The 15812-nt window shown below is 36.8% G+C and overlaps 1 protein-coding gene across 3 annotated transcripts in view; it reads right to left on the minus strand.

The window, feature by feature from the left end:
- Positions 1-15812, minus strand: part of col14a1a (collagen, type XIV, alpha 1a) — a 281087-nt gene that overhangs the window by 18451 nt on the left and 246824 nt on the right. For all 3 annotated transcript variants that reach the window (XM_056474872.1, XM_056474873.1, XM_056474874.1), the window contains exons 42-44: positions 7234-7287; positions 7072-7143; positions 3253-3288 (exon numbers count right to left, since the gene is read on the minus strand). In XM_056474872.1, the coding sequence (XP_056330847.1) occupies positions 3253-3288; positions 7072-7143; positions 7234-7287 (162 nt within the window). The remainder of the gene's footprint in view (positions 1-3252; positions 3289-7071; positions 7144-7233; positions 7288-15812) is intronic.

A 15812-nucleotide genomic window follows, 5' to 3' on the forward strand; every position in this document is an offset into this window, starting at 1 on the left:
GTCACATCCTGATGAATGGGGCAGATTGGACATTGTATAATGGGATTATTATAACTTCTTGTTTCATGACTTTATTAGCATGCTTATTCGATTATTTAGCGTTGCTAGCCTATTTTAGGATGCTTTCACACTTGATTCAATTGCCTGGACCGTACCCAAGTTCAATTATCCCCCCTTGCCACCTTCTCAGTCTTTTTTCCTTCTGAACCCTAGTACGCTTGCGTCATCGAGCTGCTGTTGTATGAACAGCTGTTGCTAGGTGACGGACACGAAAGTGCCAAAATGGAAAGACGTCGTTTTTTGAATCTTTTGGCTTTCGACAAACAGAGATCGACTTGCGTCTATTTGCTGCTAAACATTTTAAACCTCCAGAACATCACACAGTGTCTGCAGAAGCTGTTTTTGGAGGAGACAAGCAGACATTGTCGCTGTGTTTGCCCTGCCTCAGTCTCGCTTGTCATCAAGGTACAGTACGTGATACACATACATACACACACACACGCATGAATGGACGTTATGAAAATTATAGTTTGTTGTACAGTTGGTGGTTCACTTCATTATTTGGTACGATTGCATTCCAGAAGTGAATCGGACCAGAGATCGCATGAACCGTACCTCAGACCACCTCTTTCAGATGGACCTGGGTACGGTTTGTGGGTGCACACTCGAGTTCAGAAGACACGTTCACACTAGCTAAAGTATTGTACTCTGATGTCAAATGAACCCGGGTGCGGACCAAAAGTGCTAGTGTGAAAGCACCCCAAGTTAGGGTGCTTTCACACCTATAGATCAATTGTTTTGTTCTGAAACAGGGAATTGTTACGATTAAATTTTACGATGTTGCACTTTGTTCTTGGTGCGTTTTGCTTTCACATGGCAATGTTTCTAAAATGACCAAAATAGCTAAACCACGTCACATGCGAGTAAACTCTCCTCACATTGGTCAGAGTTTCACGATTTATTTTTCAGAGTCTCACTCAGCTGTCATGCATCCTTATTTTAATTTATGACGATAAGCAAAAAGACATTATAAGCGAAAAGCTGCCCTTTAAATTTGAATAATGACACCCACAGACATTATCGCCAAATATAAATCAGAGGGAAGACTTTTTCATACTGCTGTAAGTAAGAATTACACAATAGGCTTTACATTATAGAGAGAAATAACAGATAAACCAAGACTGCAGTTCAGTCAATTTTCCTAACTGATAAACAGCTCTCATCAACAGTTCAGCTTTCCCTTTCGTATTTGACATGAAATGCACATTTACCGGCAGGCAGTGGCGGATTTAGACATGGGCAATATGGACGATCGCCCAGGGCGGCATCTTGCTGGGGGCGGCATTGGGAGACAAAAAAAGTGCCCCAGTAAAAGCTTTGAGATAAGATTTACTTTACGCGTGTATAGATTGGTAATCCAAGAATAAAGACATTAGGGGGCATTCACATTTAGTGTCTTTTGCACAAGCAAATTTATTATTCTTTATGTGCAACCGAAACAACGCAGGTGAAAACAAATTGACGCATGTGCGCAGAAAGCCATTCTAGCACGCCTCACATGCTCTGCTCCTAATCTCGGATGTTTACATGCATGCCGATATGCAAGTTGTCAAAACTATAGTTTATATAATGTGATAATGATGATGATGATACTTTGACAAAGCATGGCTATGAAGCAGAAAGGAGGTAGTGGGTAATGAGTCAGGGAGGTAACTAAGAAATCATAATATTAATTCTCAGCCATGAGTCGGGTCTAAGACAACAGATAATTCTATAAAACATATATTTTTTTGTATTCTACTGAACTGTCATAAATAATATTCATGCAAAAGTCAGTTGTGTATTTAAATTGTTTTTTCAGTTACATTTAAAAAACAATGTAACAATTACATTGATTTAAGTTATTTTTTTAGAATAATGTGTATAATAATAATAATAATAATAATAATAATAAATGTTATATTTATTGAAAATAAATAAATATATTTAAATGTATTGATAATATTTTTTTTAAATGTATATATTTAAAATATATATTTAAATATTGTAAATATATATAAAGTTAACCACATAGTGTCTTTATTTCTTGGGGGATGGGGGAAGGGGGATGTTTGGGGTGGTTTCGCCCAGGGTGCCATTTAAATTAGAACCGCCACTGCCGGTAGGAATGATGACATCCTACCCTAATCATCATTCAGGCAATCTCAGACCGATTGTTTTGGCGTGGATTTGAGCGCGAGTGCTGGTTTCACAAATGCCAAATGAGCTGCGCTAATGGGGGAAACGCGTCAGGTTCCAAAACAAAAATTTAGGTGTGAAACCACCCTTAGTTTCTAATATGTTGCAAGCACATATACTGAGAAAAGATATCCCTGTTGCACGCAGGTGGCACTAGGTTTATAATAGTATATTGGCATAGATGTCTTCAGGTAAGGACTTCACTGAAATTTTGTAAGTTGTACCATTGCACCAAACTCATATCAGATGTATTTTTGTTTTGCTACTTTGACACATATGCAACCATACAGTTTTCAAGCATGTTTAACCCTGTTTTATGTTAAAAAAGATTTTCAGATAATAATAATTGTATATACAATAGAAAGAATAATTTGTTATAATAATAAGTAGCATTTGTGCGAGTGTTCTAAATATAACAATACTACAGTTTGACCATACTGTTCTCTGTGGTAATGAATTTTCCAACCCACTAGTACCAGTATTAACACCTAAAAAGCAAAATAAAGCCTGGATTAAGACCACAAGCTGCTGTGACAAAAATCCCCAAACAACACACAAATACGCTTTAGCTGCTTTACAGGGAGACTATATTAGCCTGCACAACGTGGGTGTTTAATTCGCCCAATTTAACACTCTCTATACACCCTTTGTGTGGCAGCCGGTACCACAGCAGTGGATAAATCAGAACAGAAGAATAAAAAACACAAATATACCGGTGCGTGGAAGCTCTGGGCCGAGTCTCACTGTGAGGCTTGATAGATAGCTTTAGCTGTACACGTACTACTCTTAACGCTCCTGCAGTGATTGAATTATAAGCGCAAGCTATGTAGAGAGAATGCAATAAAGAGAAAGAGCTATAATTCAGTGCTGCCGCTGTGTTTTTGATCAAGAGCTTTGTCAGCGAGCTTCTTAATCCTGTTGCTGATAAACCGTAATTATGCCCGCCACTGAGTGCCATGTGCCACCACCCCAATCTAAACTCCAGCACAATTTACATGCGGATTGGAAACTCACTCTCTCTCCTCGTTCGCCTTTAGTCCCGGCAGGCCCCTGCAAAGAGAGAGGAAAAATAGTGAAGACAAACATTTCCGAATTCAATGAGTCACTCATCTGAGCAGAAAATGACACATAAGAAACACAAAGGCAGTAATATGTGTTTGGAAAGGAAGATATGAATGTAAAAGCGGACCAAATCGATCACGGATTAAATGCATGAGCCAAATGCATAAAATGGATGCATCGCTGACCTAATGTGTTGGAAATCAGACCGGGATTTGTGGCCAGAGCACCATGGCTGCTAAACAATTCTGATATCATAACATCTGGGGTAAAAAATGAGATGTAACCCGGAGAAGGACTTGTTGGGATAGATTTCGTGGATTTTGTTGTTGCGCCAGAATGTGTGAGAATATGATCATAGTTTATTTTAAAGTACTGAAAGTAATTTCACACATACGATCAAGAGGTTATGGCTCTATATCTTTATTGTAGTAGAATTAACAAAGCCTTGCTCTTCCATAACCCGGGTCATAACTGATCATAAAGCTGTCAACTTACTGACAATCTCTCTTCCAGGGCTTATAAAGAGAAAGATGTACATGCTGGAAATCAGCGTTGAGAGGCAACGGAGCTCTGCAGATGTTCAACATAACTGCACTGAAGCATATGGTTCTACTTTACTAATCTATGAGAACAAACGTACAGAGCTACAGTGATCCAACTTAAATACAGGTGTCACTCAGCAGGAAACTAATAGAGACTGACGTTAATTCAGTCCACTGAATCCCTCATGTGCTTCTAAACATACATGAGAAACAAACATTTCAGCTCTGAAACTCAACAGCTGATGTTTCTCAGTTTGTAAGTCTCTCTGAATATTCAAACTATATAGAAGGTTTTTACTTACAGTACATCACAATTTTGTCAGTTGCCTGTATGCTCGGCCACACTGGCAATATTCAGATGTAATGGATTGCATGGTAATGTACTGTCTATTTATGCTGAATATATACAGAAATTAGGGATTTGGTATGGATTATATCTTTGAACAGAAAGGATGTTCAAGGCATACCTGTCAACCCTCCTGTTTTTCCTGGGATTCTCCTGTATTTTACAGTTCTATTCTGCTATAATCTAGTAAAGGTATTTTCTTGTATTTCTCCCGTATTTTCAGTCTTTCTCTGAAAGGTGGCAATAAACATTAGAGAGCTGATCCTTCCTATATGCAACCCATACCGCAGAACCCCCAGGGGTTCCACTTGCTCTTAAATGTGAGTCTGTTCTGTACTTTCATTTTATTTAAGCATTAAAACATTTTGAAATACATATAAAACTGGCAGGATTCCCTTCCTTTTCATTACAGGTGCCTCCGCCCCTCCTATGCAATCCTTAAAACAGTCATATAGCGGTGCGTGACTGTCAGCTGCTCCATAGTGATAAATAGATGCTGTTTCCCATATGGATTCTGTACACGCGATTTGAAGCGGAGCGAAAGTCTAGGTTTTGGATGCGTGTTTAAACAGAAAAAGACACATAGTTAATAATAATAACATCTAAAGATGTTGATCTTGGTGTTTTTTTTTTTCCAAACGCAACAAATTTTGTCCTAAATGTGCATAAAAAGTTAGGAAAGCTTTCATTATAATGTTAGATGTGTGCATTTTTTAAAGTGACACCTCTGTTATTTAACGTAATCAAACAAAACATCCAAATAAATGAGATTCATTCGCTGCTCTTTAGTCAAAATGTGTAAGATATACAGTGAAGAAAAGATGAGATGTGACACCTTATTCTATTTCTTTATAATAGCAATTAATTTCAACAAGCTGAACTGTTTGCTAAGTTATAATGTTTATTATTTATTTTTTTCTTTTGTATATAATAATAATAAAATATATTACTGCCCGTTTAACTGTTTATTAACAATGAAACAGCTTCAGAAGGACATATTTAGTTATTTGGGGGTTTTTTTTGGGAACCCTTATTATGGTGGGCATATCCCATATTTTCACATCCCAATGTTGACAGGTATGGTTCAAGGACCAAAATTGATGTTAATCCAGGATTGTATCCTACTTGGCAAAATTACACACAATTATGAGTAGGGCTGTGCGATTAATCAAAATCGAATCGCAATCACAATTTGAAACATTGCGATTAGCTAATCACAAGAGGCTGCAATATGAAATATATATTATTTAACTTCCCCCACCCAGAGCAAATGCGTGACTGCCGTCTGTGTGTCTAACCAGTGAATTGGGTGAGCACACTATCATTCTGCCCAATCAGAATTGCTCAACCAAACAGTGCGGAACATCCACAATAAAAAACAAACAAACAGGAAAGCGCTAATGAGTGGGATGATGGTGTCTGCAGCTTCAGAAGCATTAATAGACTAATTAATATCACAGAAAAACAGGACATCGGTAATAAGGGAATAATAGATAATAGATATAATAAACAATACTGTTAATAATAATATTATACAAAAGCAAATTGTCATGAATAAACTGAAAAAAGCCCCCTGACATGAAGGCATGGAGGTATGGGTTTTTATATCTATGTAGTAAATACTCATTTTTGTAACATTTTAATGCTTTATTCTTTTCATTTGTAAAGATATTTGTGTATTGCTGTATATCCTGTGTGTATTAAGCGTTTGAACCTGCATAGGCGCATAACAAACGCACTCTGCGCTGGACTTTAGACCAGCTTTTACTAGGTCAATGGCGTGGTCTATTTCAGCTACTCAAAATAACAGTGCCAAAAATGCGTCTTAACACACCTCTTTTATAGACCGGCACACCCATGAGTCCACAAAGTGGCACAAATGGATTTGCTATTTAAACAACGTGGTGAAATATGTGAAAATGTGTTGCGCTGGTCTGAAAATAGCAACAAATCACGCAAAACACATCTTGCGCCTTATTGCGTCGGGTGTATGATAGGGCCCTTAGTGTTTGCTGTATACTAGTCTTCTGCCATTTAGAGTTATTATGAATTTCTCCTACTCCGTCAGCTCCGTCAGTACGTTTATCCAAAGTAAGGCCTAGAACTAAACTAGAAGTCAAATTAAGTTAAATTAGAATAAATCTAGAATCGACACCCAAACATGTTGATGATGAGTGACTTTTTCATTGGTATATTCATTATCAGGTAATTGAGGAGCCAGAGGACAAATTTGCTTTACTTCATGTTCTTAAATTTGTTCATTCATTCATTTTCTTTTCAGCTTAGTCCCTTTATTAATCCAGGGTCGCCACAGCGGAATGAACCGCCAACTTATCCACATGTTTTGTGCAGCGGATACCCTTCCAGCTGCAACCCATCTCTGGGAAACATCCATACACACTCACACACAACGGACAATTTAGCCTTCCCAATTCACCTGTATGGCATGTCTTTGGACTGTGGAGAAACACATGCGAATGCAGGGAAAACATGAAGATTCCCCACATAAACGCCAACTGACCCAGCCGAGGCTCGAACCAGTGACCTTCTTGCTGTGAGGCGACAGCACTACCTACTGCGCCACTGCATCGCCCAAGTCTTTAAATTGCGTTTTCAATTCTAGTCTCCCTTCTTTTTAGCTTTGGGTGGTCTCTGCTTGAGTCTGACATTCAAGACAGTAACTCAGAGCCAGGACAGTCTGCAGAAATTGATGCTCCTAATATTATAGAACTCACAAAACCACATTAAAAGAATGAAGCTGAACATTCTTCTTGCACGGAGAGACACAGACTTAAATATCAGTACACTAGAAACCTGATGCAATGATCAGTATTTTGCAGCATTTTGCAGAATTGTTTATCAAAACTGTTATGCGAAACTCACAGGTGGCCCTTGATCCCCCAATTGCCCTGGTGGTCCATTTGATCCAGGAGCCCCAGGAGCCCCAGGGCTACCCTACAATGAGATGTTTAGAGAACAAAAATGCATAACCAGGTCTCAGAGAAACAATACATAAATATACTGTGATTTTATCATGTTACACACCATTGGTCCTGGTGGGCCCTGTCGTCCTTGGGGTCCATCTTTACCAGGTAGGCCCTAAAAGGAAGGTTTTCTCATGATTACAATGTATCATTTAAAATAAATAAATAAAAGATCTGTAGACATGAAACAGTATAACCTGGAGGCCCAATTTAACAGGAATTTCTCATTCAAAAAAATGAAGACAACATTCTAAGTGGCCCTGTTTAAACTTGGCCTCAAATTGCATTTTTGTTCGTCCCAAACCCCAAATAAATCTCAAATGTAAACTGTGTAAAAAACATTTTGAGCTTGTCCACTTCTGACCACTTCCAGAGGTCAAAAATGCAACTGATCAGATTGTTTTTAGTGTGTAAACATTCATTAGTAAAGTGCTTTCAAACAGCCGCGCTTACTCTCTGCCTAGTGATCAAATTCCTATTTCATTACAGGATGCGTTGTTGATGTAGGATTTGAACTTTAGCATCTGAAATTGTTTTATATTTTGAAGGCAAAACATAAAAAAATATTTTCAATCACAGACCCAATTCTAATACAAACATACAATGTTTTGCACAGTTTAGCAGCTATCAGAACAGAAAGACAAGCTTTTGCTTTCTGTATATTTACCATTGTCTCCTTCCATGTTTATACAGTACGTACTGTAAAGCACAATCTGTTTCTTTCTTCTTATTATTCTTTTTTTCAGACTGCACAAATGAGATTAAAACATGGGGGAATAATAATTGCTTTGTGTTTAAATGGTGGTAAAACTGAAGTTACTGATTCTTGATGACCCTGTTTTGGAAATCCAGAATGTAGCAAGTAACCTTTCAGTTGCTTTTGATGCGAATCTATATTTTGATTCTTAAAGGGTCATGAAACCCCTCTTTTTCAGTTCAAGTCTACCTCAGAGTTTTTTTAATGCTACATAATGTTAAAATGCAATGAAATAAACAGTCTATTCTTTTAAAATTAATTTACACATTAAATTATTCATTATAAATTCATAGAATATAAGCATGATTTTTGGTAACAAAGTATTAGTAGACTGTCTGCTTCATATCTGTTGATACTACTGCTAAACAGACATTTAACTGACTATATGAAACTTTGCAAGTACATGTCAACTTACCCTGACCCCAACCTAACAGTCTACTCATAATCTAATGAGAATTAGTTGGCATGTAGATGCAATGTAACTTAAATTCAACAAACGGACCATCAAAATAAAGTGTGACCTAACTTTTGAATCACTATAAAGATAATAAAAACATCTAAAAACATGTACATGGTCCAGATTTACACGTCCACAGAGTACTCATAATAAAGTTAGACAGTAACAGAAGCTTGCTGTGAAGGGAGAATGTAGAGCTCTGCTGAGGTGGAGGACTTTTCCTGAATCCCTGCGTCTAAATACAGACACAGTGGACAGCGGTGCAGCAGGTCTCTTGCCTTATCTATGTGGACAATAAGCCCCTGTTGGTAACCTGGAAGTTTTTAATCTTGAGCAAGTATGGCAGCAAGAAAAGACAATGTGTTTCAGAATGGTGTCAAACTGAAACAAGACTGAAAAAAAAGACAAAGTCCACCACTCTGCAATTCTCGTAGCACTTCTGAAAAAAATGCAACAGCTTGCTTGTATCGGTAGCTGATGGCCACCTACGACCCTTCATTACTACTGGGTGCTGTGCATGGTCTCCCTGCATGACAGGTTTGTTATTGGAAAGAATGTGGTCATGAATAGCTCAGAAGGAAAGTCTTCTCAAATAAGAAAACTCAGTGAGTGAATAATAATGAGAAACTGGTGCCTCATCACTCCACTAGCAGTAGAGAGCTACAGTATGTCACTAATTTTGATACTGCCCAAGTGACAATTTAAAAACCGGAGGATAAAATTTGCAGACAAAATGATCCAGTTTTTCTCACAATTAAAGTTAAAAGGTGCTAACGCTGTCTTTATTGATGCTCAACACACATAAATCTGTTAAAAACTCTAAAACATTTGTCAAGGCTTTCATGATCCCTTAAGTCCAAAGCACTGTTAAAACCCTTTTCTCCCACCTCAGAGATATTGAAAGACTGTTAAATTTTACATTTTCAGAAAAATCTATAAAGTTTGTTGTTGTTTTACAGTAGAAAAAAACTGTCATGTTCGTTTAGCTGTTGTTTCTAAATTTAATAAAATTCTGCCACCAGGATTTTAGCTAGAACAAGGATTGGAGGTCATATTTCTCCAGTATTAGGATCATTTCAGTGGCTCCCAGTAAGGCTTACAGTAGATTTTAAAATTATGATGCTTAATTTTAAAGCCTTACATGGCCTGGCACCACATTACCTTATGGAATTGTTACATCCAGCTGGTGGTACCTCAAACACATCTGAGATCTATGGATGATAGAGCTTTGTCTTCCTATGCTCCATTCCTCTGGAATCATTTGCCTCTTGACCCCAGAGAAGTTCAGAATTATTATAAATGTAAAGTTCATTTTAAGACTTTTTATTTTGTAAACTTGATTTGTTTGTTGATTTTGTATTGTTTTAAGTTTTATTGTATTGCATTGTATTATATTGCTTGCATTGTGTTCAGAGATTTGATAAACTGTATATAGTCAGGGTGTGAACCTACAGTTCGGTTTCGATGTCTCATGGTTCGGTTACGATTATCATGTCATCAATTCGGTTCAATTCGTTATCTCGGTGCATTACGGTACATTGACGATGCTTTCCATACACAATTAGATTTTTTCTTCACAACACAATATTTTTTTTTTAATTAAAATCCATAAATATATTTATATATGATTTGTAAAAAATATAATACAAGCAAGATATATGAACTGTACCTTTAATTTTACCTGCTCAAAGAAAACACTCTTTTTAAATGTTTTAAACAAAACTCAAATACATGCACAAAAGACAACATGAGCAAATAAACTAATGTAAATATTATCCCGCTTGTTTTTTTGAGCGCTGTCGAGAGAGTTCTATTATTGGTCATTGTCCTCACTCGCTCAACAGAAAGGGCTGTGATTGGCTCTAAAACTGTCAGCGGTGTTCACCGATGAGTGACGCAGGAAGAACAGCCATGGTTAGAGTCTTTATGCACATAATGTGCGGTTGTCACAGGTAATACACGCAGTGGAGAAAACTCGCACTACAGACACGCTTGTGTCTGGATTCACAAGTATCGATTTAACAGCTGAGAGGAGAGGAAAAGTTACCTCACAAACAGGCCAGCGGGTCAAATGTTCAAAGTGAGAGAGGCAGAGATGGAGTTTTACCATCGTTTATTTTTCCCTAGCAGTGAAATAGCAGCTTGTGTGCTGTACCTTCTTCAGTGTCAGTGAAAGACTGTCCAGCAAACTCACAAGCTGTAAATTGTAAACAATTATCTGCTTTTTAAGTAGTTGGAGCGTTTTATTTTCTCGCCCTCGCCTCCTTTGCCATAGTATTCTACCGCGCCATAATGCAAAGGAGATAAATGACGTCAGTACGTAATAACCGGTTATGATTATAACTGAACCGATACCGAATTGTCCACATCTGCATCATGGTGCATCGAAGAAACAGTTAATTTTGACACCTTTAGTATAGTAGTAGTCAACATTTAAAATCGATCAAAAAAGACAAGAATGAGTGTTGTTGAACAGTTTTAGGTCAACTTTGATGAAAGGTTTTGATCTGTTTTTTTGAATGAATGACTCCAAAAGACAAGCTCAAGAGTAAACAGTTTGAATCAGCCTGACGACATACACTGAATCAGTGATTCAGTGACTCCCTAAATGAACAGCATGTGTTCAACTCTGGCTGACCTCTGTACATTGGCGGCCTGCATCTCATTTGGAACAGTTCAATAGCCAACAATCTCAATTCAAAAGTCCAGATCCACAAAATGCTAACAACAGAACAGGTGGAAATATGTTTCAACTCGACTTCACCTCCTCTTGAACATCCATCGCAGTACTATTTTACTGTAAAACACCAGGATGCACATAAAGTACCTCAGTAGGGGACAACAACTTAACTGTCACATCTGTCTACACAAACTATATAATATGGTTCTGGCTGCTTCTTTTCAGCCAGTGTATGTGTTCTTTCACTGAACATGCCTCGTTGCTCTAAACATAAGGCTCTTTTTTGAGAAACAAGCCAGTGGAGAGAAGGGAAAACAATGTAACATTTAAAACGCCTCAAGTGTTGCATACTTTCGGAGTACCACACTTCAAGAGCGCAAAGCCTCAGAATGGTTCTGATGCACGCAACATATGGAATCCCATTGTTTTAGGTCACAGAAGTTTTCCTCTCTGTTTTTGTGTGTTAGGGTGAATAAGAACCTCCCTCCAGAAGGAGTCATGGTGGAAGCACGCTATAAACACCTTTATGCTTTGTGCTCATTTCCAGTGAGGCCAGACACACTATTATTCACAGCAACAGAGACACGCCAGAACCAGAAATATAGCACTGGAGAATTTACGTCACACATTTAGATGATCTTGCATGGTTTTCTCTGATAGAATAGCTATCTGATTTGTGAAAACACATTTACATTTTGCCATATAAAATAAATGTGGCTGTGCTAAACGTTCTATGTAAATTTAACAATGTTAAATTGACTAAAGCATACGAAGATTTAAATTTCCTATAAAGGTCCCTTTTTTTAGATGTTAGTGTCAGTAAGTTAATCTTAAAAAAACAGTGGCCCAATTCACATTTAGAAGGTATAAACATCCAAAAGCTTGCAGTTTTTGTATTCTGCCTAAATGGATTTCTCATCAATCTTCTGACCAATCAAATTCTCTATAGTATCTAATATGCACCGCCTCTTTCAAGACGCTTCTCATTTTTCATTTGATCTCTCCCTGGCAGAACTTGGATTGAAATGAAACGCTATTGGCTGTGTTTTGCAGGGAGGTTTGTGGCTGGTGAGGCACGACTCCTTTAGGGTCATGTTACAAATGTATGCACTCAATATATGTGCCAACTACCACATATACACATGTACATATTGGGCCATGGAAAAACGTAAAATGTAAGCGATTCAATATGCCTCCCTAAAACACCAAGGTGGACGCTATATTATAACAAGCAACAGCATCACGGCGGATGGACCCTCTTCATTGCAGCAGAGGTACTGCCTGCCTCAACACATGTCTTTTTAGTGCGGCTTTATGTCAGTTCCTAACACTAAATAAGTAATAGACATGCGTGAAACATATCCCCTTTCATGTGCAAAGTGAAGACATACAATAAAAAATAAAGCATTACATTAGTAGAATACACTAAGTGAGCAAAAGGCGCACTCTCAATCCAGTTTGCATGGGATAGCGCAATCTGACGAGAGGACCAGCTCAGTGCTGCCTCACCTTGCTTCCTACGCTGTAATTGAACCGGAAATACGCAAAGTACATCGATTTTGATCATCAAAAGGATTGAAATCATTTGAATCATACAGAAATTGCATTTATAGCACAGATCAGTGGACAAATATTTATTTTATCTCCCCTGACCGTTCGTCTCTGTGTCCCACTCTCCTCCATGTTTTAGTTTAGATTACGATAACTTTAAATGAAAAAATGCACATTTCAAAGCACTTTGTGTGACCTTTAATATATATATTTTTTTTTTACAGAAACATGAGCTACATATCTTATTAAGAATACATATTATTTTATATGTAGGCTACAAGAGGCTTTGTACTTCACTTATATTTCTGTAAGACAGGCTCCAATGTATAGGCTGTCATTATAGGATACATTTAACAATAATTTTTTGCCATACAGATACGTGCTAGACAGCGTTCAAAACTGTAAAGGTTTTACATTTCATTTGTGTATAACCTTCTCTCATAAAAACAAAACACAGCGTCTTTCTAAATGAATGAAAAGCTATATTTTTCCTCTCAGTTCATATAAATAGGCTACCACAGGTTGGTGATGCATCTCTGCAGTTAATGCTGTAGTTAATTGACTCTGTCTAATTTTATAATTCAACAGTTAATGACTGATCAAAAATAAAATAAAAAAGGAAAATAAAATGAAGCAAACATATATTTTATATATATTAAGAAAAATAAATAAATAGATAAATCGACAAATAAATAAATAAAACATATGAAGTGACCAAGTGTAAACAGCCCCTTAAAATAGATAAACAAGATTAAATGTATGACCAGACGATATGCAAATGATATGCTGCTTTCACCTCAATATGGCAAACTGTTAGATAAGGATCGTGATCAAAATAAAGGCAGTAGTGATACACAATTTGTACAGAAAGCAATCATAAGTCTATTACTGTATATTGATGTGCAAACATTGTGAGATTTTATTTATTTTTCCATTTTAATTATTTTTTAAAATTAGTTCTTAATTAAAAAAATATTAATTTTTGGATGATTCTGACAAAACGAAACTGCAATATGGTACTACAATACTTAGATATTAAACATAGCTTAAACTGACCCCAAAAACTATTGAATATTAGTGAATTTAATGTGTGATTACTGTGTATTTAAAATAATAGGAGGAGGAGGACTACTTAAAATAATTAAAGCATCCCTTAAGGCATCACCGAATGAACAAAAGAAAAAAATCAAGCATTTTCATTTGCATTCTCCGATATAACAATACACCCTAATTAGATTCCCGGAATTTAATCAAACTTATCAACTTCGACAGTTGTTGTTGTTTTTTTCCCCGTGTGTATTTCAGAGACAGATAAATGTTCATTAATTCCACCAGCAAAATCATTACAAATATATTTTAAGCATTCAATGTATTGCTTAGCCACAACCAGAACACATACAAATACACATATTTGTTTATACATTAGTTTGAATGAAATAAAACCCCAGCAGTATGGAATCATTTCTTCATCACTTCGTTGTGTGCCATTTACAAATAACACAACCCATAAGTTACATCCTGACTGCAATAATATTCCTTACAAATGTTCTTTTTAGTGATTATCATGAGTTCAAAGGCAAAACATCTGTTTTCTTTGTTAAACCGTCACAGTGAATTACTGAGTATGAAACCACAGCAGATTTATCCTTCAGCATGCTTTAAATCAGCTCGGTAAACAGCAGTGTGGTCTGAACACCTCCATTTGTGCTCCTTGTTTTTTTTTTTCTCATTGAAACTGACAGATTTATTCAAACATTTTCATTCAGGCTGCTCATTACTGAACAGAGATGACGAACTAGCCCTCTTTCACCAAGACATTAACATTTAATTACACTACACGGCTTTGGGAATAGTAATCGAATAACAGCCTCATGCATATTTTTCATTACAGTTCACGAGTCTAGTGTTTCTTTATTCCTTTTTTACAGTCTCCAGTGGTGTTTAATCTGCACAGGCTAACAATACAACTGATCTCTTCTAGAAATGGCAATATTAAATTTTAAACACCTCTATCTGTGACGTGAAGCACAAAACAATTATAATTTCTGTGAGCACACGCTAAAATCATCTGAAGAGTTTGTGCACCGCGTTTATGATTCCGAAATGTCAAGTAAGATGTTTTGTTCACAAGTTGCTTCGTTTGGTGTGGAGACGAGACACAAAAGAAATCAATAACGAAAACAAACATGTTGAGTGGCCATTATGATAGTCTAGCGGGACCGATTTGATTAGTTCAGGTTGTGGTGTTATTGACTAGCAGTCCTGTAAATTGAATCTGCGAGTCAAGGCCTCCTTCAGAGTAATCAGATCTGTGCAGACACAGAAGAACACATGAGCTTCATTTGATGAGCCGCCCGTGTGGATCGCTATTACAAAGCAGGAATTGAAATGTGTGTTTACTTATTATTACTCACTGAGGCCATAGATGTTAACTCATGTATTTATTAATATATCTATACATGTAAATGGATATATAATATTTAGATGAATATGTAATATTTAAATGCAAATATAATATTTAAAGTCCACATGAACTGGAAGTTGCTGAGACTTTATTTCAGTATGTGTTTGTACTTCCAACTGAAAATATTGAGTAGGGGGCGGAGCTTTTTTGCACATCATTCCTTTGTCGCAAATTAACGGTAAGAGGGGCATGGTTAAGAATATTGTGGCAGAAGCTGTCGTACTGATATCATCAGAGAAGGACCGCAACTCCAAATGCGGAAGCTAATAGTCAAACGTTGATTACCAAAACAATATATATATATATATATATATATATATATATATATATATATATATATATATATATATATATATATATATATATATATATATATATATACTGCATATAACAGCCCTCGTCCAGCCTCTTCACCCTTCACCCTTGTGCATTACTCCGCCCACTTACATCGACAAGCAGAGGACACTCTGCGGTTTGACAAATATTGCTGCTGTTGGACAACATAATCTACTTTAGAGGCTTTTTTAGGCAAGAATGCAGTTGTTTAGATTGCAACTATGCAGTTTATTAAAAGGATAGTGCCTATTTTAAATATTTATAATTTCTGAAATACAGCACATTCATGGCCATTATCCTGTCATAGACCGGAGCAAAGACGTTTGACATTGTCCATCCACAAGATGGCGACAGAGACCGCATAATAAGCCATTAAAAAAGAAAAACAGCGTAAT

Source organism: Danio aesculapii, chromosome 16, assembly GCF_903798145.1.
Source record: "Danio aesculapii chromosome 16, fDanAes4.1, whole genome shotgun sequence".
Classification (NCBI taxonomy): Eukaryota; Metazoa; Chordata; class Actinopteri; order Cypriniformes; family Danionidae; genus Danio; species Danio aesculapii.